Below are 25722 nucleotides of genomic sequence, written 5' to 3'. Positions count from 1 at the left end.
TCACTACTAGGTATGCTTCTACAAACCTCTCTTCGAGTCTTTGCAAGTTCTCGTTATTGTAACACACGTTTGCGAATTGGGTTTAATCCTACTCCCGTTTTGGTTGCAGGCATTCCTTTGCAACTCTGTCTTTTTGTGTGGTTTATTATAACAAATCTAAAAGATAAACAATAAACTATGGTTCACGAAACTCATAAATCTTCTTGTATTTATTTTTTTTCTTTCAGGGACTATCAGTTGCAGTGAGCTCAATATTGGTAGGCCTAATCTTAGTAGGCAGAGCTGCGTTCGTATTCCCCTTGTCGTTTTAATCCAACTTAGCAAAGAAAAACTCTTCCGACAAGATATCCTTCAGGCAACAAGTAAGGAGTTCTCTACAAAATTCTCGTTTTATATAATCTTTTACAAGTAATATACATCTCTTACTCCTGTCTCTTAGATAATAATTTGGTGGGCTGGTCGAATGAGAGGCGCCGTCTCAATAGCACTTGCGTATAATACGGTAAAGTATAATAGTGCACAAAATGTTACAATGTCACTTAGAATAGAAAGAAGCCGGTTGGGTGGTCTTTCCATTTCCAGATTATGCACTGGTGCAGTTTACAACCTCGGGGCATATGTCATTGCACGAGAATGCAATAATGATTACAAGTACTGTTACGGTTGTTCTGTTCAGCACAGTTGTAAGGACCTACATACACATTTTTGAGGCTTTTTTTCTATGATTCTCGCCAAATAAAATCTTACGGTTGGTTGGTTGGTTGGTTGTGTGTTTGGTGATGGTTTTAGGTATTCGGGTTGATGACGAAGCCTCTGATAAACCTTCTGCTACCCCCGCACAAGCAGATACCAAGCGGTCATTCGTCAATGACAACATCCGAACCCAGTAGTCCAAAGCACTTCACGGTGCCACTCCTGGACAACCAACCTGACTCAGAAAGCGATATGATAACCGGACCTGAGGTTGCTCGACCAACTGCCTTGCGCATGCTGCTAAGGACGCCAACCCACACCGTGCACCGCTACTGGCGTAAGTTTGATGATTCGTTTATGCGTCCCGTGTTTGGCGGGCGGGGATTCGTTCCGTTTGTCGCGGGCTCACCAGTTGAGCAGAGCCCTAGATGAGGTACAAAGTACAAACAAGACACTGTTGCTGGGTGAAATAGTGTAAGTTGTATCATAGTTGATTCTGGTTGCCCCTCTTATGAAATGGGCTGGGTGAAAGTCTTCTCACTAGCTAGGTTGCATTGCATTGCTACTTCATAAATGTTTTATTTTATTTTGTAAATGTTGGTGCATTTTAGGTACTTGTATTAACACCTCATTTGTAGCATATTATTTGGTACAGAGTATTTTTTTTATGAAACAATAATGGCTGAATTATCAATTTGGCTCTATGTTTTGATGCTTAGTAATTTGTTTTTATTTTTTAAAAAATTTATTATTATCATCATTATTATTATAGTTTTTATTTTTAAATGGTCAAATATGCTCTCGAACTTTAGTTAAAAAGTCAATTAGCCACCTCAATTTTTTAAAGATACAATTATACCCATCAACAATTATTTTGATGCAATGAAGCTAAAAAAAACAGTAAATGACCTGCTATCACAGGTTATTTGGGATCTGGCCACCCTTCGGCGAAAAGTTCAAGCAAAAAAGTGACCAGTAAATGGTCGTCGGTCACGGAGAAGGAGAACGAGACCAAGGGGTCACCTTCTCTGTAGAGAAGGCGACCTTGGTCACCTTCTCCGTGACTGGCGACCGTTTGCCTGTCACTTTTTTGCTTGAAATTTTCGTCAGAGGGTGACCGGATCTCTAATGACCGGCTATATTTATCAATTTTTGAGCTTCATTGCATCAAAATGAATTGTTGATGGGTGTAATTGTACCATTAAAAAGTTGATGGAATTAATTGACTCTTTTTTTTTTTTTTTTTTTTTTTTTTTTTTTTTTTCGGGCCTATATTAATGACGACCTAAGGAAATATCCTTCAATTTACCATTCAACTATTATAACGGCTTCCTACTACTACTATTATTATTATTATTATTATTATTATTATTATTATTATTAAGCCCCTTTTTAATGGCTAGATTAAAAATAAGAATAATTAAGATTAAAAAAAAAAAAAAAAGAGTAATTGACAAGACCAGGAACTAAGCAGAGATAGAAGAGAATGAAGAATCAGAACATAGTTAACAACAAACAACTTAATAAAGAGAACAGTCATAGAAGTAATGGGAACATTTAGACATCAAAGGATATTAATAGACACAGCAAACACAATACTTTATTTATACTTGAAAGCATAGAAGGTACATTAGTATATATTAAAGTAACTAAAATTTATATTCCAAATCAAAACTTAGCTTGTTTATAGTATCCATCATTCATTATTACAAGTTTCATGAATTAGAAATACGGGGAAGTTTAGTCCAGATACATTTAACTAATCCTCTTGTATTATAATAGTTTTTACTTGAAAAACTCTGTGGAAAATTGCGCCACTTCTTTGTTGCAAGACAATAAAATACCCCTTTGCCATCATAAAACCTTGGAAAATATATCTTGTTACTAGCTCCTCTGTCAGTTGCTTCTTGAGACAAAGATATCTTGGGAGAAACGTAGAAGGCTTTTCCTTTCAAATTATCAATCTTTTGCCAAACCATTTTAGAATCAAGCTTCAAAACCCGAACTTCCCCTTCCTCAAGAGTTGCCACACACATGAGATCTCCATCACTCTCTAGAAAGAATCGATCTCGGAATTTCATAAATTGTTTTCGGTGTGACTTACCGATGATATTCCAATTAATGTTGTCTCCATGCTCTCCTTTTGGAATACAGAGCTTCCCTAGATTTCCAGATTCTCCTAGAATATAAATTTCTCCATTGCGAATAACTGGGGTGCAAGTCGAAGCTATAAAGTCTTTATCATTTACTAATTCTACGTAGATCGACCATGAATTCTCACCAAAATTCAATATTCCTACAGTAATAAACTCTGGTAAAATACTAGCTATACCAACAATTTGACAATTGGAAGAAGTTGGTGATTCGGAAAAACAAACCAATGGAAATGCTATACCTGGTGTGTCCGGTATGTCTATTCTAACCTTAGTTGAAGGGTTGAAAAAGAAATAAGATTCAGCGCCTTTACCAAGAAGCAACCAACCCTGATTTTCATAATAAAGTTCAACTTCGAGAATATCATCCTCCAACAATTGAAGAATGTCAAGTGAATAGTTGATATTGCGAGTTGGATCATAAAAATTGAACAAACTAGTTTTTTTGTTCAAGTACATCAGATGCAGGTCACAATACGAATATATATCACGTGAGGATGCATGTTCAAGTGAGATTGGCAACAATAGACGAGGAAGTGGTATTATTGACTTCCAGGATCTACATACAGATTGAAAAGTATAATAATCTCCAATAGATAAACCTGTGATAATATGTGATAAGAGTTCATCGTTTAGATCTGACCATGGCCTTTGTGTACCAGAGTCATCGATACTACTCATCTTGATCACGTGCATTACCTGTAGGGGGACTAATTATTTATGCGCTTCACTCTTTGAGTAAACTTCAGTTCGCAATATCTCTCAATGTACTTCCTCTATATATAACAACTGATGAGATAATTGTTTCCCTGCAGGATTAAGATTATATTCTTTAAATTTGCCCTGATTAAGGATTATAAAACTCAATCTACACTCCAAATACTAATGCATTTAGGATTAGAAAACTAAAATTATACTCTTAATATATCTGAATATCGTAATCCTAATCCTAATCCCATTAGTTAAAAGGTAATCTTGAAGGCTATTAAAGAAGCTGTAGAGTCATCTGTCATCAGCATGCAACACAAAACACAAAGTCAGGCCAGAACCTTGAATTTCTTAAATCGAATTTTCTTGCTGGTAATATTCTTTCCCTTATTTTATTGTATACTTTTTTTTTTTTTTTTTTTTTTTTTTTTTTTTTTTTTTTATTTTTATATTTTTTTATTGATTTATAAGTATATAATCGAATTAATTATTGTTCTATTTTATTCAACTTATGAATTTTTATTATTTCATTTTTTTATTGTTTGTTTTTTGATTAACTATCAGATATGATCGTACAATTATTTTAGAATTCATTATATTGTTTACTTTTTGTTTAATTATTCATATTCGACGTATTTTTAACTGAGAGCTATGGAGTTGGTTGCTGATCATGATGCCAAAACCATGCTGCTGCCCAGTTTCCCCCCACCGCAATCGCACCCTTACCTCTTGTTTTATCAAAATAAACGAGTTACACTATATAGTTTCACACAACAGTATTATTATAATATTGACTATTCTTTCATGTACAACAAGTATGAGAGTGCGCAGGCATGTAAGGACGGATGGATGGTGTTACAAGATTGCCACAATCTCGATATCTCACTTTATAATGTCTATTCACACGAAAGGGTGCAACTTCCAAAACTGGAACCATTCACGCATTTTGCTTATCTTTCATCTAGTCCTCATGATCCTTCTTGTTATGTTGTATTGGTTAAAGATGATCCCTACAATGGTATTTCTAATATCAATTTTTGCAAGATTGGTGAACAAGCATTTGTGACGCAAATGTTAAGGGATGATACTTTAATCCAATCATTCACAAGTTTTGGTGGAAATTTGTATGGATTGAGGAAAAATCGTACCACTTTAGTACGTGTTGAATTTGATGGTCAAAGTGTACAATTTCAAGAGGTGATTGGTGATAATTTATTTGAGGAGCCATTTTCAAGAAGACCTGAACGCGACAGTTTATCTACAGATGGTTACATTACAGAAAGTTGTGGTGAAATTTTATTAGTTTTAAAAATTTACTTTGCAAAAAGGCGTTGTCAGGTAGAAGACATACGAGTCTTTAGAGCGGATTTGTGCACAAGAAAATGGATGGAGATGGAGACTATAGGAGAGCGTACCATATTCTTAGGATATGTTGGAGGCATATTTTGCATTAATAGCAAAAATGCAAATGTGAAAACTAACTGCATATACTTCATTGAAGAAAATGACAGAAGCATTTATGTTTTTGATTTGGAAGATATGAGTGTTTCCATTGACATTCCTTGCCCTCATGTTGGCAAGAAAAATTGTACATCACGATGGGTACTATGATTTTGTAAGTTATATATTGAATATTAATTCAATTTATATATATATATATATATATATATATTTTTGTATGTATTTTATTAATGATATTGAGGCGAAATATTTATCTTTTTGTTGTTGTTGTTTTTTTTTTTTGTTTTTTTTTTTCTTCTGTTTTTGAAAAAGTTACACTTTTGTAAGTGTTTGTTTTATTTAGTAATTGTGAACAAAGTATATATATGCACTGTTTGATAAAATAGTTAGCCTATATGTCAATTTTGACTTATTTAACCACTATTAGTTCTTTGATTTGGTTAAAAAATTAATATAAGTGTTTGGTTAATAGCTTTTTGTAACTCCTGTTGGTCCCGATAAGATAAGTGGTGAGTCTAGAGGGGGGGGGGGGGGTGAATAGACTCTCGTTTTTCGTTTCTTTGTTGAAAGAAAAACCCAGAAAATACTTAGATAAAAATAAGCACAGCGGAAATAAAGTAAGGTTGAGGTTGCACGAGTTTGACAAAGTATTAGGTAGAGTGATGAGAAGATATGCAAGCAGTGAAAAATGACGGTAAGTAAAGAGAGAAGAGTAGACGAGATTTTATAGTGGTTCGGCCAAACGATGCCTACTTCCACTCTACTTCCACAACCAATGGAAGGATTGCACTATCACTCTTTAAGTACAATTTACACAAAGACTTCCTTGATCACTAAGCCAGACAGTCTTTGTAGGTTTTTCAACTCCGAGAGTTTACTCCGCCTCTATCAACTTCTTCTTCTAAGTTGAGGTTGGTGAGAAAGTATTTCTTGATTTCTCCAACTGTAAAGTCTTGATACCGTTGAAAGGTTGCTCCTTGATTACAAGACTTCTTCTAAGGTGTAGGACAGTAATAAATGAACTTCTTCAAATGCCTTAACACCTTGAGTAACTGGTTCGCAAAAAGCTTTAAGAGAACGTGCTTTGTAAATGCTTTTTGCAAGATAGAGTTTTTGAGTGATAATGAACCAGCACCTTCTTAGTTGATGAAGGTTGGTTTATATAGGTAGTGAAAATTCATCCGTTGGAGGGAGATGGAATTTTCGAACCTTTTATCCGTTGGACAAGGACCATGGAGCCTCATGCATTTAATGCTCCATTAATGAGTTTGTACTGTGTAGCCGTTGAAGGTATGGAGGACTTGATGTCTTTTGTCCTTTAGTTACAGAGATAGTACAGGTTCATTGAATGCTTATTGAGAAGAGCGTCCCATGAGTTGAGGTCCTTATTGTCCTAGGATGTTGTCAATTTAGACAGATAAAACATTCTTCTTGTTGAGATTGTCTTGAAAAGAACTGTCTACTCAATGACACATCCTGCTTTCGGTTGCTGTGATGTCTTCTTTCGTCTTCATCAGCCTACCTATTAATCATAACTCCTTTCGTGTGTTTGTTCTAGCTTAACACGAATTACAAATGAGTTATGGCAACTTTCGTCTAAAACGAAAGTAGCTATACAAGAAAAACGTAGGAGTTAGGGGTCTACTTTCTACATTACATTGGTATCATCAAAATCCTAATACACGGTTCCTAACAATTTCCCCCTTTTTGATGATGCCAAAACCTATACTCTTCTCATAAGGCTTGATAAGATATTCCTTAAGGATATTTCTATTAATAAAACAGCCATTACCGAGAGTTTACAAGTTTCTTCTATGTGAAAGCATTAGAAATAAAGACAAGGACATTTTTAACTCAGACAAGTGACACGAGATGTGTAACAACGAGAGTTTTATAGATATACAAAAAAGATCATTACAAAAACTCTGTCAAAAGAAGTTAGAATAAGGAACAACTTACATTTCTAGAAGATTCGTCTTTTGTTGAGCTTCCTTCTTCCTTTCTTGATCTTCTTTCACCTTCTGTCTTCTTTGAGTTCTCTCAAAGTCTATCTTTTCATTGATTTTTGCTCTGAAGGTCCTGATCGGATTGGTTCTGACGAGCTCTTCATATCCTCCTTTGACGTTTAGGCTCGTATAGTTGTTGTAGGCTTCCCGAATGTTTCTGCCTTCCACTATTCCAGATGTCCACCAGGAGATTAATTCAAACGAATTCATCCCTTCTTGATAGCTCTTGTCTGACTCCTTATGCACTTTAAAAGCTGCATTGTGCATGACATTTTGAGGAGAGTCCTTAGTCACATTTGATAGATCTTCAATGAGATTCTTAATTCTCTCTCTTTCTCTTGCTTCATTGTCTCTTGTCCTGATTTCTTCTTCATGTTTCTCCCATAGTTCCTTGTTCTGTCTTTTTATTCTCTCATTCTGAGTGCTCATGTAATTTTGCCTTGTGTGATTATCTTTCTTCTTCAACCAGGTGGGATTGTTGCATCCTTCAAATCTTTTGCCACTTCCTTCTTCGTATGGGACATAGTCCACGAAGTTTCCAATGCCATCCATGGTGACTGAAGAATTCTTCATTAGCTTTTGTCTCTGTCTCTCTTGCTCTCTTCTTGAAAGTCCTGTGAAGATGTACTTGGCTTCGGAGCCGAAGGATTGTCGAGTTTTAAGAGATTTGCCTTGAGTTCGACCATGGTGTCTTTGATCGTGAGGCTGTCGATAAGAAGAATTCTTGTGACCTGAAGATCGCCGAGGAGAGATTCGCTTTTCAGGAGATCTTTCTTTCGTGTTGTCCCTTCTTGGTTGATAGTCATCATCCCTGTCTCTGTCATTATTCCTGTTTTCCCCCTTTTTGGCATCATCAGCACAGGTAGTAGGAGGGACAGAAGGAATTTTGCTGATTGCAAGTAAAATGTCTTGTGCATAACCAAGAATTTGAAGAGCATATTCACCAAGTTGATAAGAGTTATCTTGGTAGGTGTCAATTTTGGTGCAAGCGAGGTCCACACGTTCCTTGAGACCATAATGGGAATGTTTGATCTCATGTTGCTGCTTGGCCACTCTTTTCGAGTTGTCTTCAAGATCAGAGATTCTTTACATTAGCTTCGTGAGGGTGTTGTCAAGAGAAAGATTCAGTGGTTGCGGTTGAGATTGAGCATCGAGGAGCAGATTAACTTTCTGATTGAGATCATCCAGAACTTTCGAGTCCTTTTCCCTGAGGGCAAGATAATGCTTATGGATCATTTCGGCTGAATGAACAGTTTCCCTCATCAGGTTCATGATAGTTCGTGGGGACTCAGGAATGGAATCCTCTTCAATGTGAGTGGGAGAAGAGTTTCTGGGATCAGCAAGGTGTGGTGCTTCTAGATTTTCACCAAGCATCGAGTGATCTTTTTCAGATGAGGCTTCCCTTCTTTCCTCATCATCAGCTAAAGAAGTAGGCTTATGTTGAATGGACTCGAGTGGACACGAGATTAGGGCACAAGATGAGTGAACTGGATTTTTGCTTGAAGCTTCATCCGAGTTTTCATCTTCAGATGGTATCTTCAAAAGAGGTGGTTTTTGTGGACAATTGGCATAGTCCGTTTCAACCAAGATAGTATGACTATCTTCTGGTTCATCCTCTTCATTGCCTCTATTACCTTGATGATTGTTATTGTTGCCATCATCATCATCATCTGAGCTACTATCATCACTTTCGGATTCATCATCTTCGGGTTCATCATTCTCATCCTCATCTTCAGCTTCTTCTTCATCCTCGTCTTCTATTTCGGTTCCATGAATATCTTTCGTTCCACTAGCGCTTCCCTTGGGATCTCGTGGATGATCTTCAGCCATTTTTGCTTTGATTTTTGAGAGAAGCATGGTGTAACGAAGCTGTTTCAATTCTTCTTCTGTTATCGGATCCATGGGTGGTTTGTGAAGAGGGATAACCAAGGGGGATTTTTCTTTTCCAAGAGATCGATGAGTGATTCTATAAGAATACACTCGGTGGATTTCTTCAACTCGCACAGCTTTTGCAACGTTTTTAGTTTCAAGCCATTGAAGTGCAAAATCTTCTTCATCAATCATACTTCCGTCAAAGGTTTCGAGAAAGGTTCGAATAGGTGCTGTGCGCCATGCATGCCATTTCAGAACTCGATTGTAGTCTCGTTCAATCGAATCTCTAAGTGCTTTGTCAAGATCAGATGAAGATTGTTGATCAGAAGCTTTCGGTTCAAGGGATGGCTGAGCAGCTGTATTCTTGTCTACTATTGCAGGTTCTTGTGTCAGAAAGTCCTGTTCTGCAATGGTAGGTTCTTGTGGAAGAGGGACAGTTGCATTAGGAGCATCAGCAACTGTTTTCGGGTGAACCTTCGGTGAGCCAGGTTCTTGTGGAAGATTTTTACATCTCTCCTTCATTTCTTCAGTAGCAGGTTCTTGTGTCAATTCCCTTAGGAGTTGCTCTGCCAAAGAAGGTTCTTGTGTATGAGAGGTAGAGGATACCTTCGGAACAACGGATTTTGGAGCAGAAAAGGTTCTTTCGGGTAGAAAGGTCTGTTGTTCCCCCTTAGTGGTAGCTTCTTTCGGGAGAACTTCCCCCTGTGATGTTGCTTGTGAGGGTTTCTGAGATTGAGTGGTTCTCATCCGACTTCGTTGACTTAAACGGGTAAGAGGTTGATCATCTTCCTCAGAAGAATTCTGAGCGATCAAGATTGCAAGAGTCGAATTATCTTTCGTCGATGGTGGAAGAGAGACTGGCTTCTGAGTCTTAACCCGAGAGGAGGGTTTTTCCTTTTTCTGCCTTTTAGGTTTCGGTTGACTTTCCTCATCAGCTTTGGGAGTCTTCAATTTTCGTTTGGATTTCTTTTTGGGTAGACTGGGTTCCAAAGGAACACCCAACTCAAGTGCTTTCTGTCTGTCATACCCAGAGGGCTTTTGCTTCATATGGCACACTTTTTGACCAGGTGGAGTGCCTGCACGAAGAATTACTCCTTTTGTGGCTAAGAGATGGCTTATTATAAATCCAAAACCCATCTTCCTTGTTATGTCACCGGGATTCCTGCGATGAAAGGTGATGGTGTGGGCAATATTGTTGAACACAACCTTGGACCAGTCAACTCTATGCTCATGAAGGAAGGCATGCAGCATTTTCAGTTTATCTCTTGTAACATCATCCGTTCCAGAGGTTTTGTGGTCCACTATCTTGTTGAAGATGTCCACTGTAAACTCGTGATCCAATTTGAACCATTTTTTCTTTAGGGGCCAGAAGATTTTATCCCTGGAGGGTGCTTCCGTGTTCCTTATAGATTCGTAGAAATCTTCTGGATCAAAGTGATAATAAATAAGATCCGACCTGTAAGATTCATCTCTTTTGGGAAAACCAAAAGTTGTTCGAACATCCTCGGCAGTGAATACAATATGATGTTTATTGACCCTCGAAGTTATCTGTGAAAAATCAGATGCTACAAATGCATTGAGGTAGAACTGAGTAACATCAATCGGATGCCATTCGTCGTAGTGATGGGTGATCAGGCCATATAAACCTGTTTCCAGTAAAAGAGCAATAATCCTTTCTCCAAAGTCTTTGTCCAAAACGTATTTGCGAAAACCTTCTTCATCCCACATACTTCCGCCCACAATAAGCGGAACCCTTGACTGAATGAACTCTAGATTTTCAGTTGGAAAGCTCGGGATAGCTAGAGATGATGAGGGTTCAGGGTTCTTTGGGCTCTTTGGGTTTTTCTCAATACGGTCTGCCATTGATAGATAGAGATTTCGAGAAAAGGTTGTGCTTTGGAAGGTGTAGAAGATGAAACAAACGGAATGAAGACTTTAGCAGGGTTTATAATCTCCCGGGTAGGTAAGATTACGAGGCCCAATAAGAGAGATTGTTCAAATTTCGAAAGAGAGAGTATCGATTCCTCTTCTTCTAGAGGTAACTGGTCATCATGAAAGGGTGATAAGAATGTGTGCAGATCTTAAATGATCATTCCCTCATTTAATGAGGGGAGAGAAAAACACTCAAGTGCTTATGTGTGCATTAAATGCACGTCTCCGTCTTGTCAGAGAAAAAGGGATAGTGGCGATTTTTACGGTCGCATGATCCCAAGGATGCTTTATAAACGGTTTAGATCAAGACGAGTAGCGTGTTGAATACGAGTCAAAACCCGAATGTAATGTGAAATTTCACAAGACACGCAGTTTTGTTGCCCGAGAGTTTTATAACAACCATTCGTCTTTGTTACCCGAAGGTTTGTGAGATATTCCGTTTGCATAAAATCATTTTATGAAACTTTTGCCTCATTATCTGATTCAAGGTGATCAAATCCTTGATCCAGATTAGTTTTTGAGAACTTTTAAGCATCTAGAGCAGATAGAATTGAAAAAACAATTCTTACAAAATTTAACAGAAGCACACGAATGAACATGATATTTTATTAGCACATAGGTAGGCGAGCCTACCATTATTCAAACACACGAAGAGACAGGAAACACAAGCATAGATGATGATTTTTCAGACAATCACTTCTTCTTCCTCTCGACCTTCTTGGATGAAGAGCATTCAGGCTTCTCTTTCTTCATCCTTCCAAACATTTCCCGATACCATCTCTTGTATCGAGGAAAGTTGGAGCCAGTAGAGGATTCAGTTTCATCATCCTTACCATATTTTTCTTCGAGATTGTCTTGTGCTAAAAAGGCCATGTAATCTTTGTCAATTCTTTCTTTCGGGGTTTCCTTTGGTGGATCTTTGGGGGACTTGTCTTCGTGTTCTGACTCAACAATGAAACCAGCCATATCATCGCTTTGAGTGTCTGAATCAGATACGAGGTCGACAGGCACATGTGGACTATTTCCCGGGTAAAGATCACCTTGCTCTTCCCGAAGACGCCTTGCGTCTTCTAGGAGCTTTCGAGAGTCACTCCTTGTGAATCTTTTCTTAGAAGGTACCATTGAGAAGAGAGATAGTGAGAAATAAGAGTAACTTACTCCCCTTTTTATAGCCAAGAAATAGGGTTCATCAGAGAGATTATCAATATTGCAATCAATGCTTATCAATACAGTCAAGAGAGCGTTGATTTTAGTGAAGACTAAAATTTTGATTCTCTGAAAACTTCAAGTTCCAACGCTTAGCATTCAACGAGATCATAATGGATTTTTGTTCAGTTTTGACCATATTAAATGCCTTTAACTGATATCCTTCCTGAAAACCGAAATCATAAAGATAAAAACAACATATGCATTGCATTTATTTGGGTGAAACAACCATTTGGACATACAGGAAAGAGAGAAAAGAACTTAAACACATCAGACCAACCTACTACATTTCACAGGAAACGATAGGGCACGTGAAGTTCCAGACGGGTCATCTCATCAGTCATATCAGCAACTTTTGTCTCGTTCGCATACTCATCCAACTCTTCGAGAGAGAGAGTGGGTTCGGGTGGCTGATTCGTGGACCGAGAGTGGACCCTGGAGAAATCCTCATAGGATTGTTCAGAGGGTGTAGGAACTTCTGGAATGGGATACCATCGAAAGGTTGGTGGAGTCACAGAGTTTTTGTTGGCATTTTTTAACACCATAATCCTCTCGTGAGCCAGCCGTCTGGCTTGTTCCAGATGATATTCCTTCTTAGCCCTAGATTCAATGACAAGATTGTCAAGAATCTCTTTCTCCTTCTTGTAGGCAGTGTTGGGCATGGAGTAGGTTACATTGATCATGTCTCCTTCTTCTCTTAAGCTTATGATTGTGGCATTAGGAAGCTTGTTTGCTTCCTGCAGGTGGTGTTTCAGACGATTAGCCCTTATTTCAGCTTCTTCCATTTTTCCTTTGCCCTTGTCCATTCCTGCAATTCTTTTTCTCAGAGAGAAGTGAGTGTGTCTTATACAAGATGAACCAATTTATAGGCAGGTAAGTGTCGTGAAGATTTAGGTAAAATATTTTGAGTGCTGACATTATTTTGCGTGAAAGACACGAAAATAAGAAGCGTAAAAACAGATAGGTTGATTCACTCAAAAAGATTGTCAAATAACATCACATAAAAACAGATAACACCACAAGATTATTTAAATCTTCCTTTTCTTGCTGCTGGCGGTGGACTTAAGTGGTGAGGGCATCTTAGGAGGAGTGCTGGAGGGTGAATAGTCGAAACTGTCACTATGTTCCAACACGCTGTTGTCTTTAGCAAATCCAATGGAGTTGCCTACTGAGGGAAACAGCTCCTTGGATTCTTTGTCTGATGGGGCCCTAAGCAGACTCTGAATGTATCGAGAGTGTTCCATGAAATTGTTTACGTCCTCCTGAGTGACGAGTTTTTCATTCAAAATCTCACTTTTATCAACTCTTCCATCTCGACTTGCAGAGTTGGTTCTTTCACTGTTGGCACTCATATCTGCAAGAACAAAAACTTGAACTTTTGTTAGCAATATTTGTTCAAACAATTAGTATTGCCTTATTTATAGGAAAACGTGCGTGTGAAAAGGAACCAAATCTTGCGAGAATCAAGAATGCGAATCTTCTCAGATTTGATTCTCTGAATTTCTTTAGGTCATTTCAATCATTCCGATCTCATGCCTTAAAAGAGAGAATCTCGTCTCACTTAGAGGTTTAGTGAGAATGTCCGCCAGTTGATCGTCAGTGTTAACATATTCAAGAGAAATTTCCTTCTTCTCAACATGATCTCGTATAAAATGATATTTAATATCAATGTGCTTAGTCCGAGAGTGAAGAACTGGATTGTGCGTAATAGCTATAGCACTTGTGTTGTCACATTTAATGCTCACTTCTTGGGCATTTATCCCATAGTCTCTTAGTTGGTGTCTCATCCATAGTATTTGAGCACAACAACTTCCAGCTGCTATGTATTCGGCCTCAGCCGTACTAGTAGCAATAGAATGTTGTTTCTTGCTGAACCAAGACACAATCCTTCCTCCTAGGAACTGACATGTTCCTGAGGTGCTTTTTCGATCAATTTTACAGCCTGCAAAGTCTGCATCTGAATACCCGATTAGATCAAACGATCCTTCTTTCGGATACCAGAGGCCAACGCTTTGTGTACCCTTAAGATATCTTAATATCTTCTTGGTTGCACTTAAGTGACTTTCTTTTGGTTTGGCCTGAAATCGAGCACATACACCTACAGCAAACGAAATGTCAGGTCTGCCTGCTGTTAGGTAAAGAAGAGAGCCAATAATTCCACGAAAATTTTTCTGGTCAACTTCTTTTCCTTCATTATCGATGTCCATTCTAAGGGATGTGCTCATAGGAATTTTGACAGAACTTTTTCCATCAATGCCAAACTTTCGGATTAGGTCTTTTGTATATTTGGCTTGGTTAATGAATATCCCATCATGACATTGTTTGACTTGTAGACCCAGAAAATAATTTAATTCTCCCATCATGCTCATTTCAAACTTTCCTTTCATGAGATTGGAAAACTTTTCACACAAATCTGGATTCGTGCTTCCAAAGATGATGTCGTCAACATATATTTGCACTAGCAGAATATGATCATTATCTTTGATACGAAAGAGTGTTTTATCAACTACTCCCTTCGTGAATCCTCGATTGATTAAGAAACACGAAAGAGTATCATACCAGGCTCGTGGAGCTTGTTTCAGCCCATATAAGGCTTTCTTAAGATGATACACTTTTTCAAGGTCATTGTTGATAGCAAAACCCGGAGGTTGTTCAACGTATACTTCTTCTTCAAGAAGTCCATTTAGAAAGGCACTTTTGACATCCATTTGATAGACTTTGAAATTTTTGAAGGCTGCAAAGGCTAAGAATATACGTATTGCCTCCAATCTGGCCACTGGAGCGAAGGTTTCATCAAAATCAATACCTTCTTCCTGACAGTAACCTTTTGCCACAAGACGAGCTTTGTTCCTAACAATGAGCCCATCTTCACTCATTTTGTTTCTGAAAACCCATTTGGTTCCAATGACGTTTTGATGAGTTGGTCTAGGTACGAGTTCCCAGACTTCATTCCGTTCAAACTGATGAAGTTCTTCTTGCATGGCTATAACCCAATCAGGATCACTTAGAGCTTCTTCTATGGATTTTGGCTCTATTTGAGATAGAAAGCATGCCATCATACTTTCGTGTAAGGAAGCTCTAGTTTTTACACCTTCCTGAACGTTTCCAATAACTTGATTGGGTGGATGATCTTTTAACCATCTAAGATCTGGCTCAAAGACATCTTGTTGATGATGATTATCCATTTCTGGAATGTAAGGTAGGTCTATGTAAATCATTGGTTCAGATGGAGTGTTACTGGGAGGAATGTTCAATTGATCTCCAGTTTCTTGTTGAGGTGAGCTTTCGGTCTCAGGTACTTTCGGCTGATAATTCATATAGGACGAAAGTAGGTCTTCACCATCCGAAATTTCTTCATTTTCAGAATGCTGAGATTGTTGGGGTGGGATAGAAGACGTTGTTTGCCCATAAGGATTCTTCTCAGATTGTTCATCAAATTTGACATGAATGGATTCTTCGATAACCATTGTTCGTTTGTTCAGAATTCTGAAAGCTTTACTTGAGGATGAATATCCCATGAATAATCCTTCGTCAGCTTTTTCGTCGAAGGCTTTAAGATAGCTTTTGCCGTTGTTGTGAATAAAGCACCTGCATCCAAAAATATGAAAATATCCGATATTTGGTTTCTTACCTTTCCATAGCTCATATGGTGTTTTGTTGTGAGCCTTGTTGATTAGGGATCTGTTCTGAGTATAGCAAGCGGTGTTTACAGCTTCAGCCCAAAATCTTTTTGGTAGTCCTGAGTGTGAGATCATTGTTCGTGCGGCTTCTTTAAGAGTTCTATTTCTTCTTTCGGCCACTCCATTTTGTTGAGGAGTTCGTGCAGTCGATAATTGATGAAATATTCCATTTTGAGCACAGAATTCTCTTATCACTTTGTTGACAAATTCGGTTCCCTGATCTGACCTGATCCTTATAATTTTGGCTTCCTTTTCCGTCTGAAGTTGCCTCAAGAGGTTTGGTAAAACCGTCTCTGTCTCATTCTTCTTTTTCAGAAAGAGAACCCATGTAAATCTTGAGAAGTCATCTACTATCACGAGAGCGTACTTTCTCCCACTTAGACTTGCGGGATCTATAGGTCCAAAGAGATCCATATGCAGAAGGCTTAGAGAGCGAGAATTTGTGTCCGTATCTTTCGACTTAAAAGATGATTTGAGCTGTTTTCCCTTTTGACAGGCATCGCATATCCTTTCTTTCGTGAATGATCTTTCGGGTAAGCCTCTTACAAGGTTCCTTTTTGCAAGTTTGTTTATAGTCTTCATGTTCAAGTGGCTCAGCTTGTTGTGCCATTCTTGGTTGAGATCTGCATTACTTTTTGCTACAAAACAAACATTAGTAATAGAAGAATTTAATGAGATCACGTACATGTTCTTCTTTCGTTGGCCTGTGAGTGCTATCTTGCCATCCTTCGTGTTTATGATCTTGCACTCATTTTTGGAGAATTCTACTTTGTATCCCTTATCGCAGAACTGACTCGTGCTTAGAAGATTGAACTTGAGTCCTTCTACATAAGAAACATCTTGTATGATTATTCCTTTCTTTATGATATCTCCTTTCCCTCGTGTTTGACCGCTTGTTTCTCCTCCAAAGATAACTTTGGGTCCATCAATTTCTAAGAAGTTGCTCAAGATTGTTTTGTCACCAGTCATATGTCTTGAGCATCCACTGTCGACATACCATATGACTTGTTTCTCCTGCATCAAAGATTATGCATCTTTAGGTACCCACTTAGTTTCGGGTCCTTGGGGGTTAGCAGACAACTTTGGAATCCACATTAACCTAGAGTTCATATGACTCATCCTCGGTCCTTTGTAGCCATTAGAGGTGCGATAATCATAGTAAATACTAGCAAAGACTTTGTCCTTATACTTCCTTTGCTGTTCTTTTGGTGAAGGGTTTTCATAGTGCCATCGACGATTGGTTTGTTTACGCAGATGTGTTACCTCGAGAACTTTCCTCGAAAGGAGTTCCGGGTAATCAAACCAATCTTCTTCAGAAGGCCCAGTCCTTCCATTTCCGTACCCATACCTTCTGACAACCCTTTCGGGTTGTCTGAACTTTGTGTTTTTGTGAGTGGAATTCTTTGGAAGATATTGCCTCTGGTTAACATTCGTCTTTTTATAGGATCGAGAATTCCAGTTAGGCTGACTCAATTTTTGGTGTGATCTCTTTTCACTACCAATTGGTCCATTTCTTTTGACATATACTTGTCTAGAGTTGCCTTTGCTTGGTTTTCTTTTTCCTGTTTCCACAATTCGTTGTACAGCCTTTCCTTTCGGTTGGCTTGTTGATTGTGGTGTTAAGACATTGTTATGTACCATCATAGGCTCGGACAGCTGAGTTGGTCCTTGAACAAATATAGTTGCAAGATTCTCGTGTGAATATGCATTCATTGATTTGTTCTTTTCGGCTTGTGAAGAGGAGCTGGGGTCAAAGCCAATTCCTGTCTTTTCCCCGGGCAGTCTGGATTCGTTCAGCATTCTGTCCATTAGATTGGACGAATTGTTGAACTTATCCAAGACTTCAAGCAATTCTTGCTCTCTCTTCTCTTTTGTTGTGCACTGCTCCTTAAGAGTAAGAACATCTTTCTCGAGCTTCTCCATTAGCAATGATTAGCTTTTTGTTCTCAAGACGAACTAGCTCTAATTCATTGTGGCTAGTCATGAGCCGAGAGTTCTCCTCTTTTAGTTTGGAGTATGTACTGTTTATCAGTTTGAACCTCCTCATCATTTCAGTGATAGATTCACTGGAGGTTTGACTCGCTAAGGAACTGGATTCGGCTGAATAACAAGAAGAGGAGTGAGAAGTTACCTCTTCTTCATCTGCAATCAGGCATAGATCTTCAGATTCCTGGCTGTAGAGGCATAGTAATCCTTTCTCCTCATCACTGCTTTCTTCTTCCGAACTTGAACTTGAGGAGCTACTTTTGGGAGTAGCTTTTTCAGTGCTTTCGGCAACTACCATGGCCTTTCGTCTTCCTTCACCTCTGGATTCCGAAGATTCGGGTTTCTCACTTCTTTTGTGTCTTTCTCCAGATTCCTTTGAAGTTGTGAAGGTGTTGCCATCTTGATATTTGCTGACTATCGGATGAGGACAATTTGCTTTGAAGTGTCCTGGTTTTCGACAGTTGTAGCATAACAGCTGTGAATCAGTGGTTTCGTTCTTTGACGTTTGTGTAAGATTTTCATGCCTTTTCGGATGACTTGATCGTTGAGGATCTTGGAAATTGTTCTTTCTCATGAATCTCTTCATTTTCCTAACAAATAAAGCATATTGTTCGTCAGATAAAAAGTCACATGAGTTAGTCTTAGACCTGTTCGAGATTGATGCTGCTTGATTTGCTACAAGAGCAATATTTCTTGTTTCGGGTTCTTCAGCATCTTTCGGTTCATGTTCAAACTCATATGCTTTGAGATCACTGAAAATTTTGGCTGTGGGTGTTGTTTTCATATCACGATTGTCTCTCATGGCGATGACTTTCATCTCCCAGGACTTTGGCAACCCACGAAGAATCTTTAGATTCATTTCCTTTTCAGTGAGATCTTTTCCAAGATCTGATAGGTCTCCCATTAATCTTGTGAATCTGAGTTCCATTTCCATGATTGTCTCGTTTGGCTGCATCTTGAAGTCTTCAAATTTCTTCATGGCCATTGTCAGTTTGTTGTCCTTTTCTTGTTCATCTCCTTCTCCCAGATCCATTAGGACTTTCCAGACTTCCATGGCATTGGTACATTTTCTGACTCTGGGAAAGAGTGAATCATCCAGCGAGTTATACAGAATGTTCCTTGCCACGTTGTCCAAGTTTGCTCTTGTTCTTTCGTCCGTTGAATACTGTTCTTTTGGCTTTGGTATCATTTGAGGGGCATCTGGACCCTGAGCAGCAGCTTGTGCATTAGCCATCATTACTGTGATAGGTCCAGTAGTTATGACATCCCACATCTCGTCATGAATGGAGCATAGAAGTGCCTGCATTCTTAACTTCCAATCATCAAACTTGGCAAGACTAAAAGCAAGCTGTTTAGAACGATGATGTGCATGTTCTTTTTCCATTTTTTAAAAAAATTTCGTGCAACGAAAAATATGCAAGATAGATCTACCAGGCAGTAAACGTATGATATCTTTACCGATCAAGGTAACTTGCTCTGATACCACTTGTTGGTCCCGATAAGATAAGTGGTGAGTCTAGAGGGGGGGGGGGGGGGGGTGAATAGACTCTCGTTTTTCGTTTCTTTGTTGAAAGAAAAACCCAGAAAATACTTAGATAAAAATAAGCACAGCGGAAATAAAGTAAGGTTGAGGTTGCACGAGTTTGACAAAGTATTAGGTAGAGTGATGAGAAGATATGCAAGCAGTGAAAAATGACGGTAAGTAAAGAGAGAAGAGTAGACGAGATTTTATAGTGGTTCGGCCAAACGATGCCTACTTCCACTCTACTTCCACAACCAATGGAAGGATTGCACTATCACTCTTTAAGTACAATTTACACAAAGACTTCCTTGATCACTAAGCCAGACAGTCTTTGTAGGTTTTTCAACTCCGAGAGTTTACTCCGCCTCTATCAACTTCTTCTTCTAATTTGAGGTTGGTGAGAAAGTATTTCTTGATTTCTCCAACTGTAAAGTCTTGATACCGTTGAAAGGTTGCTCCTTGATTACAAGACTTCTTCTAAGGTGTAGGACAGTAATAAATGAACTTCTTCAAATGCCTTAACACCTTGAGTAACTGGTTCGCAAAAAGCTTTAAGAGAACGTGCTTTGTAAATGCTTTTTGCAAGATAGAGTTTTTGAGTGATAATGAACCAGCACCTTCTTAGTTGATGAAGGTTGGTTTATATAGGTAGTGAAAATTCATCCGTTGGAGGGAGATGGAATTTTCGAACCTTTTATCCGTTGGACAAGGACCATGGAGCCTCATGCATTTAATGCTCCATTAATGAGTTTGTACTGTGTAGCCGTTGAAGGTATGGAGGACTTGATGTCTTTTGTCCTTTAGTTACAGAGATAGTACAGGTTCATTGAATGCTTATTGAGAAGAGCGTCCCATGAGTTGAGGTCCTTATTGTCCTAGGATGTTGTCAATTTAGACAGATAAAACATTCTTCTTGTTGAGATTGTCTTGAAAAGAACTGTCTACTCAATGACACATCCTGCTTTCGGTTGCTGTGATGTCTTCTTTCGTCTTCATCAGCCTACCTATTAATCATAACTCCTTTCGTGTGTTTGTTCTAGCTTAACACGAATTACAAATGAGTTATGGCAACTTTCGTCTAAAACGAAAGTAGCTATACAAGAAAAACGTAGGAGTTAGGGGTCTACTTTCTACATTACATTGGTATCATCAAAATCCTAATACACGGTTCCTAACAACTCCAATATGCTAAAATTAAAAAAGTTACTCAAAATAACTTTTTCAATATGCAAATAACAATAATTCGGACAAAGTAGATTTGGATCATATTGTTTTTTGGCCCGAGATTTGGCCAGTCAAAATACTAGCTAAATAATGTTAATATACACATACACATTAATGTTTTTGTTAAAAATAAAATTTTAATTATTAGTCTCAAAATCTAAAATTAATATGATTTTCTACTAAATTAAAATTTATAAATGACGTTAAATAGATTTAAACTTGTAGTCTTGTACTATTAAAACTTTATATAAGACTTAATATTATTTGATAACTTATAAATATTATTTTTTTTACTCACTAAATTATGTTAGAGTGATAAATTAAAAATTGAGTTAATTACCAAAATGGTCCCTTGACTATAGTGAAATTACCAATTTGGTCCTTGACTATTTTTTTTAACCAATTAAGTCCCTCAACTTTAAAAACTTTAACCAATTTGGTCCTCCGTTTGTTTGACCGTTAGTCAACCGTTAACTTGGGACCAAATTGGTAATTTTGCTATAGTCAAGGGACTATTTTGGTAATTAACTTTAGGGGTGGGCAACTCGGTTTAGTTTTCTTGAATTGAACCGTACCGAACCGAACAGAACTAGTTTGGTTCGGTAATATACCGAACAACCGAACGGTATTGGATTCTTGTATACCGAACGGTTCGATAAAAAACTGATCCGAACTGTTCGGTAAAAAATTGAACTGAACCGAATACCGTAATAGATAAATAAAAAGGAAATCCAAGTCCCTTGCTACTTGCTCTATCGTTCGGTTCGAGTTTTTACCGAATCGTTCGATATACAAGAATCTATTAACGTTCAGTTGTTCGGTATATTACTGAATCTAACTAGTTTGGTACGGTTCGGTTCGATAAAACTTAACCGAATTTCCCACCCTTAAAGTTAATTACCAAAATGGTCTCTTGACTATAGCGAATTACCAATTTGATCCCAAGTTAACGGTTGACTAACAGTCAAACAAACGGAGGACCAAATTGGTTAAGATTTTTAAAGTTGAGGAACTTAATTGGTCAACTGAATAAATAGCCTTATCAGAATTTAATTATAATATAATTTGTTATTTTCATCATTATTGTTATTATTTTAATCTTAATGTTCCTTCACAATTGTATTTTATCTATGCATTGATGTCAGGGTTTGTGCACCGGAGTTGTAATTTTGCTCCTTAGCGGAGGAAAGAGTTCACATCTTCTCGTCTTTAGCGAAGATCTTTTCTTTATATATCTCTTGCCACCTATAATATTCAATGCTGGGTAAATCTTAAGATTTTTAATGACCTCTATATTGTTTGTTTATTCCTGTGAATTTATATCTTCCTTGTATAAAATGCTTTTGTGGGGGAAATTAACAGTTATTACCTGCATTCCTTCTTCTTTAGACATTAAATTAGTCTTCTCTCATATAATTAAAATCCAATCATTATTGTGTGGACCATGGTCCACATAACTGTATGGACCATGCTATTAAATAATGTACATTCAGTACACAAATAATGTACTTTAAGTATATTAAAAATGTACATTGGATTCAGGGAAAGTACATTATTTGAGTACTGAAAGTATATTATTTTGTATAATGTACATTCAGTACACGAATAATGTACTTTTAATATATTAAAAATGTACTTTTTGTTATGGTCTACACAACACTGTGTGGATCAATTTGCCATATCCGACCAGCATATAGTCCTAGAATATTTATCATGGTTAGACAGTTAAATATTTGACATTTCTGTTGTGATATGATAAAAAACTGAGGAATCCATTAGAATTTCCATATCATTATAATAATTTGTTAAGCTGTTGCTTAAAATTATAACTGAAAGTTATTGGTATTTGTATTGAAAAGCATGAATGGTATTGTGCAGAAAAGCTGTCCTTTTTTGTCGGTAGCAATTAAAATTTGAGCAAGGTAATTTAAAAGGGTGAAAATCTAGCAAGACTATAGTAACTATAGTTTTGTGAAGCATTTTACGTGAAAAAATTCCATATGTTTTATGGGTGGTATCTTTGTTCGCAATCAATAACTAATTCAGGAAATACTATGAATATGAGCATTCCATTCTTTATTGAGGTTGTTAGAGTAGTTATTTGATTCCTAACTTGAAATTTTGTTTGGTAATCTCGTGATTCAGTGTGTAATTCTGCCAAATAATTGTTTTTTTTTTTTTTTTTTTTTTTTTTTTTTAAATGTATTACTCTATACCAGGTTTCAGGTGAAAAAGAAGTAATTTTTCGTGAAATTCATGACAATTATGTTGTTTGGAGCTATTGGCACACTTATTAGCTGTTCTATTATATCATTTGGTACTAATCAAAACCTCGACATTCTTATTACCGGCCAATGCCTTCTTTGTCCCAAAGTAATTTATGCTGCGATTGATATATTATCAACTCATATTGCCGTATCTATATGATTTAGGTGCCGTCAAAATTTTCAAGCACTTAGACATTGACTTTCTGGATTTTGGAGATTATTTAGGTATCATGTATATTCGTTTTCTTTACATACACACACACATGTATCTTCATGCTTCTTGATTCTAACAACTTTTTTTACTTGTCGTTTTGACCTCTTAGTTAATTTCATTTATTTAATATGTGATGGATGACAGACACTCAACCGATCGTGAGGTTGCTCTTATGATGCTCATGTCTTACTTGTCTTATATAATGGCCGAGGTATGATCCTAGTTAAGTTGTGACGCTAATGTTGTCGAAGTGCTGATGAACTGCTTGCTTTCTGTTTAAACAAATTCTCGTGTTGCAATTTAGTAAATTTTTCGCGTCTTGCAGTTATTCTATCTAAGCGGCATACTTACTGTATTCTTCTGTAGGTGGAATTGTCATGTCTCATTATACATGGCACAATGTTACCGAGAGCTCAAGGGTCACTACTAGGTATGCTTCTACAAACCTCTCTTCGAGTCTTTGCAAGTTCTCGTTATTGTAACACACGTTTGCGAATTGGGTTTAATCCTACTCCCGTTTTGGTTGCAGGCATTCCTTTGCAACTCTGTCTTTTTGTGTGGTTTATTATAACAAATCTAAAAGATAAACAATAAACTATGGTTCACGAAACTCATAAATCTTCTTGTATTTATTTTTTTTCTTTCAGGGACTATCAGTTGCAGTGAGCTCAATATTGGTAGGCCTAATCTTAGTAGGCAGAGCTGCGTTCGTATTCCCCTTGTCGTTTTAATCCAACTTAGCAAAGAAAAACTCTTCCGACAAGATATCCTTCAGGCAACAAGTAAGGAGTTCTCTACAAAATTCTCGTTTTATATAATCTTTTACAAGTAATATACATCTCTTACTCCTGTCTCTTAGATAATAATTTGGTGGGCTGGTCGAATGAGAGGCGCCGTCTCAATAGCACTTGCGTATAATACGGTAAAGTATAATAGTGCACAAAATGTTACAATGTCACTTAGAATAGAAAGAAGCCGGTTGGGTGGTCTTTCCATTTCCAGATTATGCACTGGTGCAGTTTACAACCTCGGGGCATATGTCATTGCACGAGAATGCAATAATGATTACAAGTACTGTTACGGTTGTTCTGTTCAGCACAGTTGTAAGGACCTACATACACATTTTTGAGGCTTTTTTTCTATGATTCTCGCCAAATAAAATCTTACGGTTGGTTGGTTGGTTGGTTGTGTGTTTGGTGATGGTTTTAGGTATTCGGGTTGATGACGAAGCCTCTGATAAACCTTCTGCTACCCCCGCACAAGCAGATACCAAGCGGTCATTCGTCAATGACAACATCCGAACCCAGTAGTCCAAAGCACTTCACGGTGCCACTCCTGGACAACCAACCTGACTCAGAAAGCGATATGATAACCGGACCTGAGGTTGCTCGACCAACTGCCTTGCGCATGCTGCTAAGGACGCCAACCCACACCGTGCACCGCTACTGGCGTAAGTTTGATGATTCGTTTATGCGTCCCGTGTTTGGCGGGCGGGGATTCGTTCCGTTTGTCGCGGGCTCACCAGTTGAGCAGAGCCCTAGATGAGGTACAAAGTACAAACAAGACACTGTTGCTGGGTGAAATAGTGTAAGTTGTATCATAGTTGATTCTGGTTGCCCCTCTTATGAAATGGGCTGGGTGAAAGTCTTCTCACTAGCTAGGTTGCATTGCATTGCTACTTCATAAATGTTTTATTTTATTTTGTAAATGTTGGTGCATTTTAGGTACTTGTATTAACACCTCATTTGTAGCATATTATTTGGTACAGAGTATTTTTTTTATGAAACAATAATGGCTGAATTATCAATTTGGCTCTATGTTTTGATGCTTAGTAATTTGTTTTTATTTTTTAAAAAATTTATTATTATCATCATTATTATTATAGTTTTTATTTTTAAATGGTCAAATATGCTCTCGAACTTTAGTTAAAAAGTCAATTAGCCACCTCAATTTTTTAAAGATACAATTATACCCATCAACAATTATTTTGATGCAATGAAGCTAAAAAAAACAGTAAATGACCTGCTATCACAGGTTATTTGGGATCCGGCCACCCTTCGGCGAAAAGTTCAAGCAAAAAAGTGACCAGTAAATGGTCGTCGGTCACGGAGAAGGAGAACGAGACCAAGGGGTCACCTTCTCTGTAGAGAAGGCGACCTTGGTCACCTTCTCCGTGACTGGCGACCGTTTGCCTGTCACTTTTTTGCTTGAAATTTTCGTCAGAGGGTGACCGGATCTCTAATGACCGGCTATATTTATCAATTTTTGAGCTTCATTGCATCAAAATGAATTGTTGATGGGTGTAATTGTACCATTAAAAAGTTGATGGAATTAATTGACTCTTTTTTTTTTTTTTTTTTTTTTTTTTTTTCGGGCCTATATTAATGACGACCTAAGGAAATATCCTTCAATTTACCATTCAACTATTATAACGGCTTCCTACTACTACTACTATTATTATTATTATTATTATTATTATTAAGCCCCTTTTTAATGGCTAGATTAAAAATAAGAATAATTAAGATTAAAAAAAAAAAAAAAAGAGTAATTGACAAGACCAGGAACTAAGCAGAGATAGAAGAGAATGAAGAATCAGAACATAGTTAACAACAAACAACTTAATAAAGAGAACAGTCATAGAAGTAATGGGAACATTTAGACATCAAAGGATATTAATAGACACAGCAAACACAATACTTTATTTATACTTGAAAGCATAGAAGGTACATTAGTATATATTAAAGTAACTAAAATTTATATTCCAAATCAAAACTTAGCTTGTTTATAGTATCCATCAT

The 25722-nt window shown here is 37.5% G+C and overlaps 2 protein-coding genes across 2 annotated transcripts; both read left to right on the top strand.

The window, feature by feature from the left end:
• Positions 1–231: 231 nt before the first annotated feature.
• LOC109180970 (sodium/hydrogen exchanger 2-like) lies at positions 232–1411 on the top strand. Its single transcript, XM_019330701.1, has 4 exons — positions 232–362; positions 440–502; positions 600–683; positions 790–1411. The coding sequence occupies exons 2-4, from the start codon at positions 464–466 to the stop codon at positions 1123–1125; spliced, it is 459 nt and encodes a 152-aa protein (XP_019186246.1). The 5' UTR covers positions 232–362; positions 440–463; the 3' UTR covers positions 1126–1411.
• Positions 1412–23575: 22164 nt separating this feature from the next.
• LOC109181061 (sodium/hydrogen exchanger 2-like) lies at positions 23576–24755 on the top strand. The gene is made up of 4 exons (XM_019330818.1): positions 23576–23706; positions 23784–23846; positions 23944–24027; positions 24134–24755. The coding sequence occupies exons 2-4, from the start codon at positions 23808–23810 to the stop codon at positions 24467–24469; spliced, it is 459 nt and encodes a 152-aa protein (XP_019186363.1). The 5' UTR covers positions 23576–23706; positions 23784–23807; the 3' UTR covers positions 24470–24755.
• The last annotated feature ends 967 nt before the right edge of the window (positions 24756–25722 follow it).

Source organism: Ipomoea nil, unplaced genomic scaffold (genome assembly GCF_001879475.1).
Source record: "Ipomoea nil cultivar Tokyo-kokei standard unplaced genomic scaffold, Asagao_1.1 scaffold1043, whole genome shotgun sequence".
NCBI classification, from domain to species: Eukaryota; Viridiplantae; Streptophyta; class Magnoliopsida; order Solanales; family Convolvulaceae; genus Ipomoea; species Ipomoea nil.
Note: the sequence above shows the minus strand (reverse complement) of the source record. Positions and strands in the feature narration are given on the sequence as shown.

Bases quoted from the DNA above. Each gene is read 5' to 3' on its own strand.
- LOC109181061 (XM_019330818.1), top strand. From the start codon at position 23,808: ATGAGAGGCGCCGTCTCAATAGCACTTGCGTATAATACG. The intron at 23,847-23,943 runs GTAAAGTATAAT...GCACTGGTGCAG, and splicing joins TAGCACTTGCGTATAATACG to TTTACAACCTCGGGGCATAT. The intron at 24,028-24,133 runs GTAAGGACCTAC...TGATGGTTTTAG, and splicing joins TTGTTCTGTTCAGCACAGTT to GTATTCGGGTTGATGACGAA.
- LOC109180970 (XM_019330701.1), top strand. From the start codon at position 464: ATGAGAGGCGCCGTCTCAATAGCACTTGCGTATAATACG. The intron at 503-599 runs GTAAAGTATAAT...GCACTGGTGCAG, and splicing joins TAGCACTTGCGTATAATACG to TTTACAACCTCGGGGCATAT. The intron at 684-789 runs GTAAGGACCTAC...TGATGGTTTTAG, and splicing joins TTGTTCTGTTCAGCACAGTT to GTATTCGGGTTGATGACGAA.